General features: G+C 33.6%; 1 protein-coding gene across 1 annotated transcript in view; it reads right to left on the reverse strand.

Annotated features, from left to right (window-relative positions):
* Positions 1–15839, reverse strand: part of ZDHHC17 (zinc finger DHHC-type palmitoyltransferase 17) — a 92620-nt gene that overhangs the window by 36931 nt on the left and 39850 nt on the right. Inside the window, exons 4-8 of the mRNA XM_032393700.1 lie at positions 15553–15630; positions 14806–14950; positions 9578–9642; positions 8767–8929; positions 1399–1524 (exon numbers count right to left, since the gene is read on the reverse strand). Coding sequence (XP_032249591.1) covers positions 1399–1524; positions 8767–8929; positions 9578–9642; positions 14806–14950; positions 15553–15630 — 577 coding nt within the window. The remainder of the gene's footprint in view (positions 1–1398; positions 1525–8766; positions 8930–9577; positions 9643–14805; positions 14951–15552; positions 15631–15839) is intronic.

Below are 15839 nucleotides of genomic sequence, written 5' to 3' on the forward strand. Positions count from 1 at the left end.
TAGAATATTGACACTAAACAAAATGAAAGTATAAATATTATGGGACTTTCCAAAGTAATACAAGACATTTTTGTTATAAGCTTAGTTATTATGAGACATCAGCCTTTGTTCACCATGTTGAGAAAAACTGCTTTAAATCCTAGAGGACAGAGCAAAATTAATGAAAATAAAAAAATAAACCATTTTCTATGTTATATCTAATAGTAAAATGAAAGTTAACACAATGTGCAAAAACTGCTCATTATTCTCAACTATGGGTTTGAAAACAGGCAAGTTTTTTTTTAAGATTTTATTTATTTGACAGAAAGAAAGAGAGTGAGCACAAGAGGGGGTGGAGAGGAAGAGGAAGAAGCAGACTCCCTGCTGAGCAGAGAGCTCAACACAGGGCTCGATCCTAGGACCCTGGGATCATGACCTGAGCCAAAGGCAGATGCTTAGCTGACTGAGCCACCCAAGCGCCTCAAAAGGCAAGTTTATACACTATAAATCTAACTCTTCTCATGTCGAAGTAATGACCAGTGGTTTCAACGCACTAAGGGAGTCTGAACTATAAATGAGACATTTTCTCACGTTTCCCTTTGTCCAAATCTTGTCATTTTGTCCTGCTAACACATACATCATTAACTTTAAATAAAAAGTAGTACCACTAGAACAGACTGAATAAAAAGGTACTGAAGGCTTAATGCCATTCGACTTGTGATTATTGACGAATTAGCCAAATACCTTGTCAATTATTTAAGTATTATAAAAGAAACTGCCAGATGATTTTTCCTTTTTAAAGGAAAGAAATTTTTAAGGAATATAGACCCCTCTTTGGGGGAAATATTCTTAGTTTTGAAATGATATTATTATAACTAGGCAATTGAACCAACAATTATACAGTTTAACCTTGACGGTATACGGAAGATCTAAAACAGGCTTTCCATAGAGAAGTGAAGAATGTAAGTTTCTCTCACTCTAAAAAAAGTTGCAACATATCACAAAAGAATGGGAAGCCTGAATTAATTAAAGTTGCGAGCAGTTTAAAAAGATATGTATTAGGACTACAATTTTTCATAATTTATTACCATATTAATAAATGCACTTAAACAAGAAGGACTTATTATCTATTACTTAATAACAAAGGCCAGCTGAATCAATGAACTAAAATTTATGTTAGCTTATGGAGATTTAAACAATTTCACACATAACCATCCTTCCTAATTATCAAACTACCTAGTAGGCAGAGCCCTGAAAAACTCTGCTATCCAACTTCATTTTGTCCTGGGTAATATAGTATTTTAAAAATTACACTGGCCAATGGCAAAACTAAAAGCTAAAAATGCTCAGCTAAGAAAGTATGCCTATGAATTTTACTTAAAAAGATTATATACTGAAAATCTTCAATCATGAATTTACCTTATCAGCTTTCAGCTTTCTAAGGAAGGATGGATTGTCATATCCTTTTGCTTGTCTCGCCTCTTGCAAATGGTTGATCATCCACACGTTTTTTCTCTGCTTTGCCAAATCAAGTGCTGATTCGCCCTGATAAGCAGAAAAAATTCACATTAAAAATAAAAGAAAAAGTAAAATATTTTAGTTACTAACTTTTAAAGTACTCCCACAAAAATAAATTGAACAATTAGTTCATTAACATTGTTTGACATTGGGCAAAGTCAAATACTAAAAGAGTCTAAATTTTTACATATTATTATTATGCTTTCCCATTCAAGGTACAATCAGTAAATGTATTTACTCATCTTATTCTATAGATTCTATTTCTGGTTGCGTTTTGACTTATATTAAAGTAAATCAAAAAGTAGGTATTTTAGCACCTGCTGGATCAGAGGCTATCATTCAGTTTATCAGGTATTTCATATCCTTTAAGGGTTTTATTAGTAATACTTATTACTACAAAACATCCTACTATAATATAAAATTGCCAGAAACCTCTCAGTTTAATTTCAGTAATGACAAAGGTCTGAAGACAACAGGGAAGAAAAAGAAAAGTCAACTTCTATTTCTACTACTGTTGTACTGGCATTCTGATCATCTTAAATTCATTCACCCATCCAGAAATTTCCAAAGAGAATTCTGAGAACAGTAACAAAAAATAGTGAAACTCAAGTTATGGACCTACAGCTCCCTTTAATCTCAAGAAGAATGCCAAAGAGTGTAAGTGAACAGAACTAAAGTGTTTTAAAGAAAGAAAGAAGACATAAGTGCCCCAATTCTAGATCCACGCTTCTTTTTGCCATTATTAATTTAAAATCTTATTCCTCATTAGTCAGACACCTACATTTCTATTTATTTAATATTCTCGACTATTTATCTACTTCTTTAAATAGAAAAGCAAAATGAAAAATTCTGTGTGCCAAAATTTTAAGAATGTATGGATGAATATTCAAAATCAGTTAATAAAAAAGGAAAATATTGAAATTTTATTTTGAAAAACTGAATAAAAAAAATAAGCCTTGGAGTGCCTTACTTATGAGGGACGATTATTATCAAGTATAAAGTACACTTTATTTAAAAGAAAAACACTAAAAAACAAAAAGCAAACAACAAAATAAGCACGGCACTACCACCAATAGCAACAACTGTAACAACACAACAATAACAACAAAAAGCCCAACCAATCCTTTAATAAAAGGTCAACAGTATTTAATAAGGAATGGGTTAATCTAGGTGAGTCTTCCACAAATAGGGATATTAACTGTAAAATCTCTCCTTACCTATTCAAAACTTCTACCACCTAAGTTGTAAGAACCAGCTAATTAATCCAAACTATAAAGATTACCTGAATAAAAGCAATCCCTTGGGTAACAATTCCCAGAATATCCTGCTGTTGCCTCGGTCCAGCTGAGCATCCCTTCCACTAGAGGGCCATGTGACACCTAAGGATTGCCTAGATAAAAAGATGGAGGGAGCTTTAAGAAATCTTCCAACTACTACTCCTCTAGTCTTCTGACTGCTTTTGTATAGTTCTTTTATTCAGTTGGTAAAATAAACAAGCAATTAATTTAAAGAATGACACTAAAGCCCGGGTGCTGAATTAAGTCTATATTTGATTACTCCATGTGTCAGCCAAAATAGTAAATGATAGTAACAACAGCAATAACAACAAGAATCATGGAGTATTTACAGACTATGTAACTAGTAATAAAAGAAATTTTTCAAAGGTTTTGGTGAGATAAACATAATGGAAGGTGGAGGGTGGAAGATAACTTTTTGCATGAGATCGAATTTCATTATTAAAACTAAGGAAAATTCTTTCTCGGAGACCATCTAGGTCGGGTACTTAAGAGGTAAAGAAAACCATTTTTAGAAAAAAGTTTCTTACCTCATTTCAAGAAACCATGTAAGAGTCTTTTAATCTATTAACAAAGCTCAGTAATTTTACAGCCTGCACAAACTAAATTATGTTGATAATTTTTAGAAAGAAAAAACTAGAAATGCTTGGGCAGCACTCAGAGATTAATTGTTCTCCCAAAATTCAATTCATCTAAATTTATCGTATAACCAAAACATGTGGAAGGGAGTACAATACTATTTTTTAAAAATTCACAAATGAGAGCTACCATAAAAAGGGATTACTGCATAGGTCATTAAAAAAAAAAAAAAAATTCTTAGTATCCCAAGTCACTTTTCCTTCCCCTACTGTTATCACTTCACAAGACTTGGATTTATTCCATGTAACTATTATCTGGGGCCATGGTTCTTAAATTCTTTTGAGTCATACTTGATGAAAGCCATTGACCTTCTCCCCCAAAAGTACTGATACAAGTAATTTCTATGTAACAATTTATGGGCCCACCCCCTAACCAAAATTCACTGGTAGGTCCCAGATTAAGAATTTCTAATCTAAGGTATAGGGCCATTCCTGTTCCTTCTAAGGATCAAAATAATTATTTTGAAGTAATCTTATTTTGGGAAAAAAAATCATTTATTTATATATTAAAAGAATTGAATTCCTTACTCAAATAACTAACATACAAGGGTAAATATCTAATATAAAGACAGATTTCTAAGAAACAAGTTTAATCTTATTTAGCAAATAGCTATTTTAGAAGAAAAAGGATCAACTAACAGTTGTATAACTATAACACAAAGTATAATTTTTCATATTCTTTGAAGAATGCCACTTTTACTCCTCTTACAGCCATATCCAGATTTGCAGACCACATCTTTGTTATAATTCATGATTATCAACTAGACTCTCTTTCTTAACACTTAAAATGAAAAATGGAAAAATATACAGGCATAGATAAACTTTGTCAAATTCCTGGACAAAGAATCTAGGTTGTTTTTAATTAATGAATTTTTCCCTTTTGAAATTCACAGCAATTTAAATTTACTTAATTAGCCTGCCATTCCACATAGCTAAAAGGCACTACACCTCAAATTACATATGACTAAAATAGAACCAATTCCTATCACCCTCACCCCAAGAAAGTCTTCCTTCAGTCTTCACAACCTCAATATATATCACAAGACATTTATTTATTCAGTCATCAAGACTTCCTTTTGCCCTCATATCTAATCTACTCTACACTATCATTTCCAAATCCATTCATTTCTCTCCATCTCTACTCCTACAACCGTAGGCTAAACTAACATCACCTGCCTGATTTATTACAATGGCCTAACTGATTTTCAACCATCCCCTCCATTTTCTTAATTCTTCAATGCATTCTCCATCAGGAACCAAAGTAGTCTTTTAAAAATATTTAAAACACAAAGATTACAAAGCCAGCCTACGCAAATCCTTCCAACTGCTTCTCATGACTGAGAATATAATTAAAGTTCTTATCATGGCCTTGCGTGATCTGGCACCTGGCTCTCTCAGTGACTTCACTCCTTTGCTCACTGCACTCAGTCCAGACTGTCATTTTCTGCACCTCTAACATGGCAAGCTTGCTCCTGGCCTTGGGACTTGCACTTGCAGGCTTCTCTATATGGAAAGTTTTTTCCCACATTATCTTTGTATAACTGATCCCTTCTTCATCAGACAAGTCTCAAAGCAAATGTCATCTCCTCAGAGGTATTCAGAAGTCGCTCACAGCCCTCATCACTGTACCACAGGTGCCTGTGTGCATGCACACGCATGTTTTAATTAATTTAATGTCTATTTCCTTAATACAATGTAAATTCTGAGAGAATATGGACTTCATCTGTCTTGAACACCTTGACTCCCCAGCACTAATATTTGTTGAATGAATGAATGAATAAATGGTTTCCATTAGAAGGTGGTGACTAGACCGCAGCATATCAGGAATGCCAGATTCCATTAGAAAAAACAGCTGATACTTATTTCATCTTTTAACTTCCATAAAAAGTGCATTTAAAAAAAAAATCTACTTTTCCACCAGTGTGGATAAAAAGATTATTTTTACTCTGAAAGTATAAATATTCCCTGAGGAACTGAAGCAACTCCTTAGACTTTATTTCCTTTAAAAATAATGTCACTCCAAATAAGTCAGAGGAAGATAAATACCATATGATCTCACTTGTACGTGGAATCTAAAAAACAAAACAAAACAAAACAAAACCAAGCTCACTAATACAGAGAACAGAATAGTGGTTGCCAGAAGCAGGGGTCAGGGGTGGGTGAAATGAGTGAAGGGAGTTGAAACATACAAACTCTCTAGTTTTAAAATAAGTTAAGTTCTGGGGATGTAATGTACAGCATGGTTACTATAGTTAATACTACTCTATTGTATATCTGAAAGTTCCTAAGAGAGTAAACCCTGAGGGTTCCTGTCATAAGGAAAAAGGACATTTTGTGACTATGTAATGGTGACAATGCTGACTGGACCTGCTGTGGCGGTCATCCCACAACATGTTCAAATCATTATGTTGTATACCTAGAACTAGCATAATGATGCATGCCAACTATACCTCAATTTAAAAAATAAAATAAAATAAATTTAAAAAATAAAATAATAATGATGATGATGATGACAATGATGATGATGTCACTCCAGAAGCTACCAGAGAATTACATTTAAAATAACTTCCTTTGGGGGGGCGCCTGGATGGCTCAGTCGGTTAAGTGTCCAACTCTTGATTTTGGTTCAGGTCATGATCTCAGGCTCATGGGATCGAGCCCCGAGTACAAAGCCATGCTCAGTGAGGAGTCCACTTGAGATTCTCTCTCTCCCTCTCCCTCTGTGCCTCACCCCCCCACACATGCTCACCCGTGCTCTCTCTCCCAAGAAAAAAAAAAGTTCTACATGCACAATAATTATATGACATTGTAGCTCTGGAAGGTATTCACATGAACCACACTAGTTAGGAAAGCTACATTCGAGGGGCACCTGGGTGGCTCAGTCAGTTAAGCGCCTGCCTTTGGCTCAGGTCATGATCCCAGGGTCCTGGGATTGAGCCCCGCATCAGGCTCCCCACTCAGCAGGCGGTCTGCTTATCCCTCTCCCTCTGCCCCTCCCCCTGCTCATGAGTGCTCTCTTTCTCAAAGTAAGTAAATAAAAAGCTACATTGGAGCTTATCCTATCTTGGTACCAAATAATTCATGCACCTGAACCTACAAAATACTAAAAATATAAGGTTCAAACCATATAAATCATCTCAAATATCTCTCTTATCATTACATTTCTGTTGAAATTCATTATAGGTTATTTCTTCTGCTAAGTCTAATAAAAGTTTATGCAATGGTTAATGTGAAGTTCACTATTTATTTGAAAAGACATTAAATTTACAAACTGCACTTCAAATACCTAAAGATCATGATCCAAGTGAAGTTACGTAAATTCTATATGGATAGAAAAGATATTTTTAAATGGTCTAAAAATACATACTACTAGCTTCAAATTTCAGAACTGTATAGTCATATTGTCACAATTTTTAGCATTCTTGTAATTTCAATATATTGCTGTGGCTCTTGGCAGTCTAGGGAGACTCAATATTTGCCACAGTAAAACTGGTTCTACCTTTTCAATAATATTAATGCCAAATATTCTGAAATATATTCCTGGGGCATGGTCATTTTAGGAATGGTTGTCTGGTACCAAAGAGAAGAAAAATAATGCTCTAAAGCAATTCAGTTATAAAACAGAAGGTAAGCTCCCTAATTTTTTCTTATGGGGATCTTGGTTAGCCTTAGTCAAACTCATTCTTTCTTATCCTTTAGGCCTTGAGGTTGGCCTCATGTACTAATTACAGTGTTGTGAACTTTTCTGAGCTTCCTATTTAAAAACATTTGGAAAAGCAAAATTTTCTATCTATAATTTTGGAAGTGGCAGACAGGTATACTAGCAGAGTCATGAAAACTAGCTTAGAGGTAAAGTTCATGACTACATACATCTTCATTCAGTCTGTCAACAAATATTTAGAGTGCCCATCATGTGTCAGGCACTATGGTATATTGACTTTCCTCTTTTCGTATTTACTGGTAGACATTAGGCCACTCTGATCACTTTGGGTGGAGACAAAAGGACTCGAAAATTTTTTTTTTAAAGATTTTATTTATTTATTTGACAGAGAGCACAAGAGAGCACAAGCAGGGGGAACAGTAGAGGGAGAGGAAGAAGCAGGCTCCCCACCAAGCAGGGAGCCTGATGCGGGGCTCGATCCCAGGACCCTGGGATCATGACCTAAGCCGAAGGCCGACGCTTAACCATCTGAGCCACCCAGGCACCCCAGGACTCGAAATTTTAAAAAGAAAGAAAAGATATGGATTTCTCAATTTCTTATGGTTTCCAACAAGGTATTTGATATTTACTTTTAACTAAATATTTTTAATTAAACTCATTTTTAAAAATTGGTTAAAATTTTAAATACATTAGGCTCCATATAGCTAGTCTAAGCTGTATTATTTTCAGTAGCTCAAGCTCAAAGTAATCGAATACAGAAAGAACTATTCATTGGAACATAAATAGATGCCCTGATCCAGCAGGAGATAACCTACTTTTTGACTGCCATTTCGGATTATTATGTGGCTCAAATCTCTTTCAAATTTAATTAGCACATATCCCTTAGAAATTTAAGAAACATGACTCAGAAAATACTATGGTTTATAGTCAAAATTAAAGAACATTTGTCAAAGGGCACGAAGTTATTTATGAATTCACATTACTGAAAGATGATATTTAAAAGTTGAAAGTCATTTCATAGAAAGAGTTCCTGAAAGACGTGGTGGATCCTGAAGCTTTAAAAATGAGAATGCTTAAAATTTAAAACTACCAATAGAATTTTCTTTGAAGTACTCATAAAATGTCTACAAATTTCTAAATGGTTCAGAGTGTAAATGTTAATTGTGTTTTGTTCTTAGATAATTTTGTATACTTTTCCTGGATTAGTCCAACATCTGAGGGAGGTGGGGACTTTCCTATAAACATCATAAAGCTGTCTATCATATTTAAAGGTCTTGACCTTTAAAATAAAACAATAACCAGTCAAAGAATTACTAAAATTATTATGCATAATGTAGTTTAACTACAAACTTGTGATTCTCTGTACTGACCTTCTTAAAGAAACCAGAAAACTATTCCATTCAGCTATAAAGATAGGGATTATATAATTTAATTTTCAAAAGTCAGTAAGAATTCACTAATGAAAAGGCCATCAAAATCTGAAAATTACTTCAATACTGAAAGACAAAAGTAAATAAATCATTCTTTCCAAAGAAATTCTCACATGGAAGCAAAGGGTTGAGCTTAAATAAGAGGTTTCTTCCATTTTTGACAGGCTGTGAAAAAAACCTATTTTTTACTGAGGAATTAAGATCTTAACATTTCACATAGCATAATCAATACAGGATATTTTTACCTTGATGTTCTGGGCATCAACATTAGCCCCAGCTTCCAGAAGAAGACTAATGACTGTGGTATTCCCTGCTAGTACTGCCCAATGCAGAGCAGTGTTTTTGTGATACTTGTCACCAAGGTTAACTGAAACATTGAATGTTAAAAGCAATCTAGTTGGATCCACACTGAAAAGGAAAAAAAAAAAAAACAACAACAACAACCCTAATTTCAATTATAGAAATCATTACAGACACTAAACTGATTGTGGTTGCATTTGCATTCCATCTTGGAACACTTCTAATCTAACCTATACTCAACCTTATAATCAGTATTGAGAGAACATTCTAATATGAAGTATTAAGTATGTGCAACACCATATAAAGTATGGCCCCTCAAAAGAGGGCATACTTGGTCCTGACATTTTCTAATTTTGATTAGGGAGTAAGGTCATTAATATCTATATAATTAAACAATTAAATTTTTAAGTTTAAATCTGGATTATTCCAAAAACGTTTTCAGGTGACTTACTAATTAATATATTAAACCTGCCAGTATACAAATAACATGAAAAAAATAGTTCTTAAAAATATGGTAACATCTTTCATTCTTAAAAATTGCTAAAAGAGGAATAGATTAAGAATACTACAATTACCAAGGTCAAGGTAAGCACAGAGATTCAAATATTCAAAGAGGTAATTTATTATATACTATGTACTCATAATAAGAATTTTAAATATTAACAAACAGAACATTAACTGCTTTTCCTCATTATTTATTTTACATTTTAATATGTTGAAAATGATCTGAATAAATATTTTATAATGATTACATACCTATGTGTTCTATAAGCTGCCCACATTAAAGGTGTCATTCCATTCTGATCCATCATATCTACATCCTGATAGAATAAAAAGAAAAAAGTCAGACAGTAAAAATTTCTAAGTTCCTACCAAATTTACTCAGAAAAATCTAATTTACGTATCACAAGAGAAGCCAATATAACACTCCTCAATCAAGGCTGATTTATGAAAAATTTTTTTAACTTTTTAAAATAAAACTATTGTCACTAAATATTTTAATTAATGGGCATGTATTTAATTGACTATACATTAAATATGTATTTAATTAACACACATTTATAGATTTTCTTTTTCAGATGCCTTAATCACCCTTTCAATGTTTTGCATTTAAAGACCTTGACCTACTCTTCATCTTTCATCCACAGAGGATAAGTTAAATGATTTAAGTCTGTGAAAAACTGATTTATACTAATTCATGGTAAGAGGGAATAATGAAACCCTGTTTATTTCTAGGCATTTCAAAACAAAGAATAAAAAGACGTATCTTTTCAATAAACTCAAAAAAGTCTGTTTGCTTTTTATTGTTATGCACGTACATTTTTAGAGACAAATAATTCTGTAAAATTTGTGGTGATAAAACAATTCTCTGCCTTACTCCCCACTATTTTCACCTCTTTTAGCCCTCCACATCTTAAAATAAGATGCTTGAATTACTACTTTCTGATTTTTCAGTTTTAGGCATTATCTTCTGAGACTCTTCAGTATGCAAAATGAGAATTTCTCTCTTTACTCTTCCTGAGCCATCACAAATAATGCACCTCTCTATTCTTCCAAGAGATCTATTGTATTTTTGGTTCTATAAATGTTTGATATTTATATTATTATAAATGTATATGAATGCTATTCCCAGCAAAATAGTGTAGTAAACCATGATTATTTTTCTTCTCCTACCCAACTTTTTGCTTTCCTATGGCACTTCCCCCTGGCTTTCCTTAGTTTTTTTAACACATTACAATTAAAACTACCATCTAGTCAACCAAAACTCTTCCCTAGTTATCTAAATCTCCTTTCAAGACATCCTGATGCATCAGGGATTCTATCAGTTTCACTTCCCTAAAATTATCTCTCCTAACTCCAATCTGGACTAATTATCCTACATGCCTGAGACATCTATCTCATTAACTAGGAGTTCTTTGACGATTGAACTTATATTAAATTCATCTTTGTATTCCCAGGGCCCAGCAGAGTAAATGATCAAAAACCATTTGCTAAGTGAAAAGACATGTTTATCTACCTACTTGTTTGGGAAAGGCATAGGCTTTAGAATAAGACAGACATGGTTTTGAATTCTTAGCTGTGCCACTTAACAGCTATAAGACTGGCAAAATTACTTTAATTCTCTATGCTTCGACTTCCTCATCTAAAAATGCAAATATAAATAATGGCTTCATAAGATCCCTGTGATGATCAAATGGAATAATGTGTGTAAAGCACCTAGTCCATAGCCTAGAACATAAGAGACATTCAATAGATAATAAGTTTCCTCTTCTTCCCTTCCCTATCACCCATTCCTGGATTATATAAAGGCAGCAGTTCTAATCCAAGTTGTGTTATCTATCTAACACACCAGTCAGTGCAGAGAGGACAGAGTTATAGTGAGTACACTGCAAAACACTCTATACTTCTATACAGCAGTTCTCTGTGAGCCACTATTACCAATGGGAATACGTCTCAAATGTGAACATTAGCCAAGTGTACTGAAGCAGAAAAAATGCTGAGAACCAGTACATTAGACAAACTAGAACACACATCCTTGGACATCATTAGATTAAGTCCCTCATCATGAATACCGTAATCAAAAGTTATACCTTATCCATTATAAATCCATTTACAGATTTACGTTAACTTTGGTTGGGAACATCTTATGTAACCTCACTCAGTATTTCCAATATACACATTGATTTTTTTTTCCAATAAAAATCTTTAAGAAAATCTCAGAAATGAGAAGCTTCCTCGTTCTTTACATGAGTCAAGTACTATTTTACTTCCTTCAGGGTCCTAATTTCAAGAGAGCCCAACTAAATTTGATGTCCAATTAAAACAAACACGTAAATTCTTGTTTTAGTTTCTTCTTCCTTCTTAGTTGTTTTTTCATATCTTTTTAAAAAAGTGATGGTATTAAAAAATATCAATAAGTAAAATTAAAAATGTAAAATAATGCCACATCTCTAGAGTACTAAAAGAAAAATGAAATTCAACCTTTTCTTTCTTTGGGTCGGGGTTTAAAACTTGGTACTTCTTTTCCAAGTTCAGCCTGGACGTATGGGTATTCTCTATTAGGAAGAATTAACAAGCCCAGATCAAAAGCTTATGGGGATTCCATGATCAACAGGGCTCCATAACTTAGCATTTTCCCTTTTCTCCTGAAAATCATCCAAAAGAATTGGTAGTGAGCACTACATATATTTCAACAGTATAACTAAAATGAAACAAATGTGAAGAACAGAATGACAAACTAAATGGAAATGTTATATGCCCTAAGAATGTAAAACTGATACAATTAACAAAAAATGGAGAAAATGGAAAAAGGTTGAAAAGAAAATATAAGTACCTAATCTGTAATAGCTATGAGTCAAAGAATATTAAATATTAAAGCTGAAAAATCAAGTAATAGAAATGTAGTTATACCTATCAGAACAAAGTTAACACTAAAAAAAACAATATTATAGACTAAAGTCAGTGAAAGACAGGGAAGAGAAAGAAAAAGAGAAAGAAAAAATAAAAACATACTAATTTTATTATTACTTATAATTGGGAACTAATCAAAACTAGCAAGATTTGAGCAAACATCTGATTGAAATAAGACAGAAAGAGAACTGTGTGACTAAGGAAAGGATTTACCAAGCAGATAAGATCAAGCACAAAGGCCCAAAGAAAACAGCATGGCTCTTCAAGGAACAGCAGGAAGACTGGTGTGTCAAAGCAGCGTAAGGGGGAGATGACAAAAGATGGGCCCGTGAGGTATCTCAGACTAGATTACACATGGTTCTGTAGTGCTTCTGTAGGGAAGGACTTTGGACTCCATTCAAAGTATGATGTGATGAATACTAGAGGAGTTTCTTTTATAATTAGTGTATACATGGAAAAAATTCTGGGAAAATAATATACTAAACTGTTAAAGAAAGTGATCTCTGGGGGGGAGGGGTAAGGGTAGAGGTGGAGTTTCATTTTCTAAGTCATACTCTTCTCTTACGTTCGACTATTTTACAATAAGCATGTTAGTTTTGTAGTAAAAAAAAAAAACAAAGACAAAAACAAACTTACTCATAAAAAAGAAAACCAATTGCCAGACATTTATTATCATCGTGCATTTATTATACAAAAGGTACTGTGACAGGTAGAAATCCCTGTGCCATAAGAATTTTATAGCCAACATCCTATACCAGAGTTAAAAAAGATTACTGAAACATCCAAACCCCAAAACCAATAAGCTAACAAAAAGACAAAAAACTTATACCACTTCTCTTACCCAGTTAAAAAAACAAAAGAAACAGTGAACGCATATTGTAAATTTTACCTGCAAAATAAAAGGCCACTAACAACACTATCATGTGTTACAGCACCATCTACTGCTCCAAACCCCAGTCTAAAAGAAACTTGGGAGAACGAAAGTAATCTCCTGTGGCAGCTAGTATCCAAACATGGCCACCAACAAACCTCACCTGCTGCTCTACCCATCTGTTCCCACAATGAACGTGAACTGGCCCAATTACTTGCTTTAACTGACAGAATGGAGCAGAAATGTTGCTGTGCCAGTTCAAGACATAAGACTTATAAAAGGCAGACTGCTGGGGCACCTGGGTGGCTCAGTCGTTAAGCGTCTGCCTTCGCCTCAGGTCATGATCTCAGGGTCCTGGGATCGAGCCCTGCATTGGGCTCCCCCTCAGCGGGAAGCCTGCTTCTCCCTCTCCCACTCCCCCTGCTTGTGTTCCCTCTCTCGCTGTGTCTCTGTCAAATAAATAAAATCTTAAAAAAAAAAAAAAGGCAGACTGCTTCTGCTTTTGTTCCTTTGGGAGCTCCCACCACGGAAGAAGTCTACTTCCCTGCTTAGAAAGACAATGTGCAGGGGTACCATGGAGAAGGAATTCTAAGACTATGGAGTAAAAGAGAGGACTTGCTATCTCAGCACTCCAACTGAACCCAGCCTTTTACATTCCTATTAAGGCATAAGGTATGAGTGAGCCATCCTCCATTCCAGTCAAGCCCCCAGATAACTGTAACCCCCAGCCATTATCACAAGGTAAAGAACCACCCAGCCAAGCCCAGTCAAGCTAAGGTAATAAATGGTTGATACTGTTCTAAAGCCATTAGATTTTGGGGGGAGTCTGTAAACACCGTAATAGGTAATAACCCCCCTCTTCCAGCAATTAGCCAGTCTGTGCCTCTTACACTATAATGCACAACACACAACTGTCATTGTGTGGCACTGCCAACAACAAGTATCTTAAAGTATTTATAAAATAAATACTACTCAAACTCCAAATCTGCGTAAAATTTAAAATAAATACGTTAACAGCAATGAATTAAAATCATTTATCTTACTCTTATGATGAGATCCTTAGCCATAAAGCTAATGTTTAAGTATAACCAGAGAAAACACATGAAAGAAAAACTGAGTGACATTAATTTCAACAAAATACATTTATGACAAAAACATGGCATATATAGACTGGTACCTGTTTAATGTGATTATAGTCAGTACACACTCATGAAGAATCAGGAAGAAGCACTTAAATCATGAGAAGTTTTCTGACATGAAGAAGCAGCATTATTTTATGCAGCAGAAAATGAGAAACTGATCCTAAAGAATTTATCCCCCACTCTGAGAAGTAACTTAATAGAGAAAATAACCAGCAAAATGTTCAAATAAGCTTAAATGAATTCAGATTATATTCAAAAGATGTAAGTAAGGGGAAAAAAAGATACCTAAATTTTCTTACTTTCTGGGATTCATCTCTATCATTCTCAGAAATAAAAGATACAACTTAATGGATCATTACCTGGTTCTTGAATATCTTATTTTTAACTTAACTATATTTATTACCTCAATCTCAAACTAACTATATTATCTGTTCTCTTCATCCATCAGAAAATACTATTTAAATATCATCAGGTTGTTACACTTGTAACACCAATGATATTAGGCATTTAAACCATGAAGAACATCTGATTAAAATCCACACCATTGTGATTTTTTTTACCTGTCCTTTTGCTATGAGATAAGCAACAATTGAGGTATGTCCAAACTGAGCAGCCAGATGAATACAGCTACATCCTTCTCCATCAATTAATGAAGGATCTGCACCATATTTCATTAGTTGCACAACCATAGATAGATGACCTTGTCTAAAACATAAAAGAATAAACACTTAAATATATAATGTTATTTCAAACAGGATCTCCTGGAAAGATCTTTCTTAAATAGGGCAATGGTAGAAAAGATTACACAATTTTTTTTTAATTTCTTAAAATATGTATATGTCAAGACATGCTTAGGATTTTATGGTTCTTAAGTCTCAACTGAAATAAGAGTCTTTTAAATTTTATAAAGATACTTATAACGTCTTTAAATATGTAACAAATAGTTACTATATTCTATTAATCCTATTCAAATATAATCTTAATTGTCCCATGAACTGGGCAACTTCTTTAATTGTAAATATATAGAGGCTGCGTAAGTATTACATTTACAAATCCAAAGTTTAACTCAATCGTAAACTAACTGGATTAATATCAGCATGGTGAATTCCCTAAAGACACTTTGGGACAATAAACTTTGCTGCCAATGCAGGTCACACTGTGTAGCAATATATTAGTATACTATTGATATTAACTATTAGCATAAGTTTTCTCATTCATTTTAGCATATCATTAAAAAAGGAAAAGTTGTTTAGTTATAGACTAATAAAGGAACCAAAAGAAAAAAAAATCCAGAAGCAAATTTAAACCTTGTGGCCCAGTGCAATGGAGTGGAATTTAGGTCTCCTCCAAGTTGATCCACAATAGCACCTTTCGAAATATAGTATCTATAAGACAAAATTTTAAATAATTTAGACAACTTTCATTTTCAATTTTAAGAAATTATGTAAAAAATAAAGAAAAAAATGTTTTCCATTGTAGACCTCATGCTAGTTTATGCCTTTGATGATAAACAATCTTTTGTGATCTTTAAAAAATATATTTAGTAGAATTTTATATCAAACACATTACTCCTTTGTTCTAGAAGTAAAAGGAA

This window comes from Phoca vitulina, unplaced genomic scaffold (assembly GCF_004348235.1).
Source record: "Phoca vitulina isolate PV1807 unplaced genomic scaffold, GSC_HSeal_1.0 scaffold76, whole genome shotgun sequence".
NCBI classification, from domain to species: domain Eukaryota; kingdom Metazoa; phylum Chordata; class Mammalia; order Carnivora; family Phocidae; genus Phoca; species Phoca vitulina.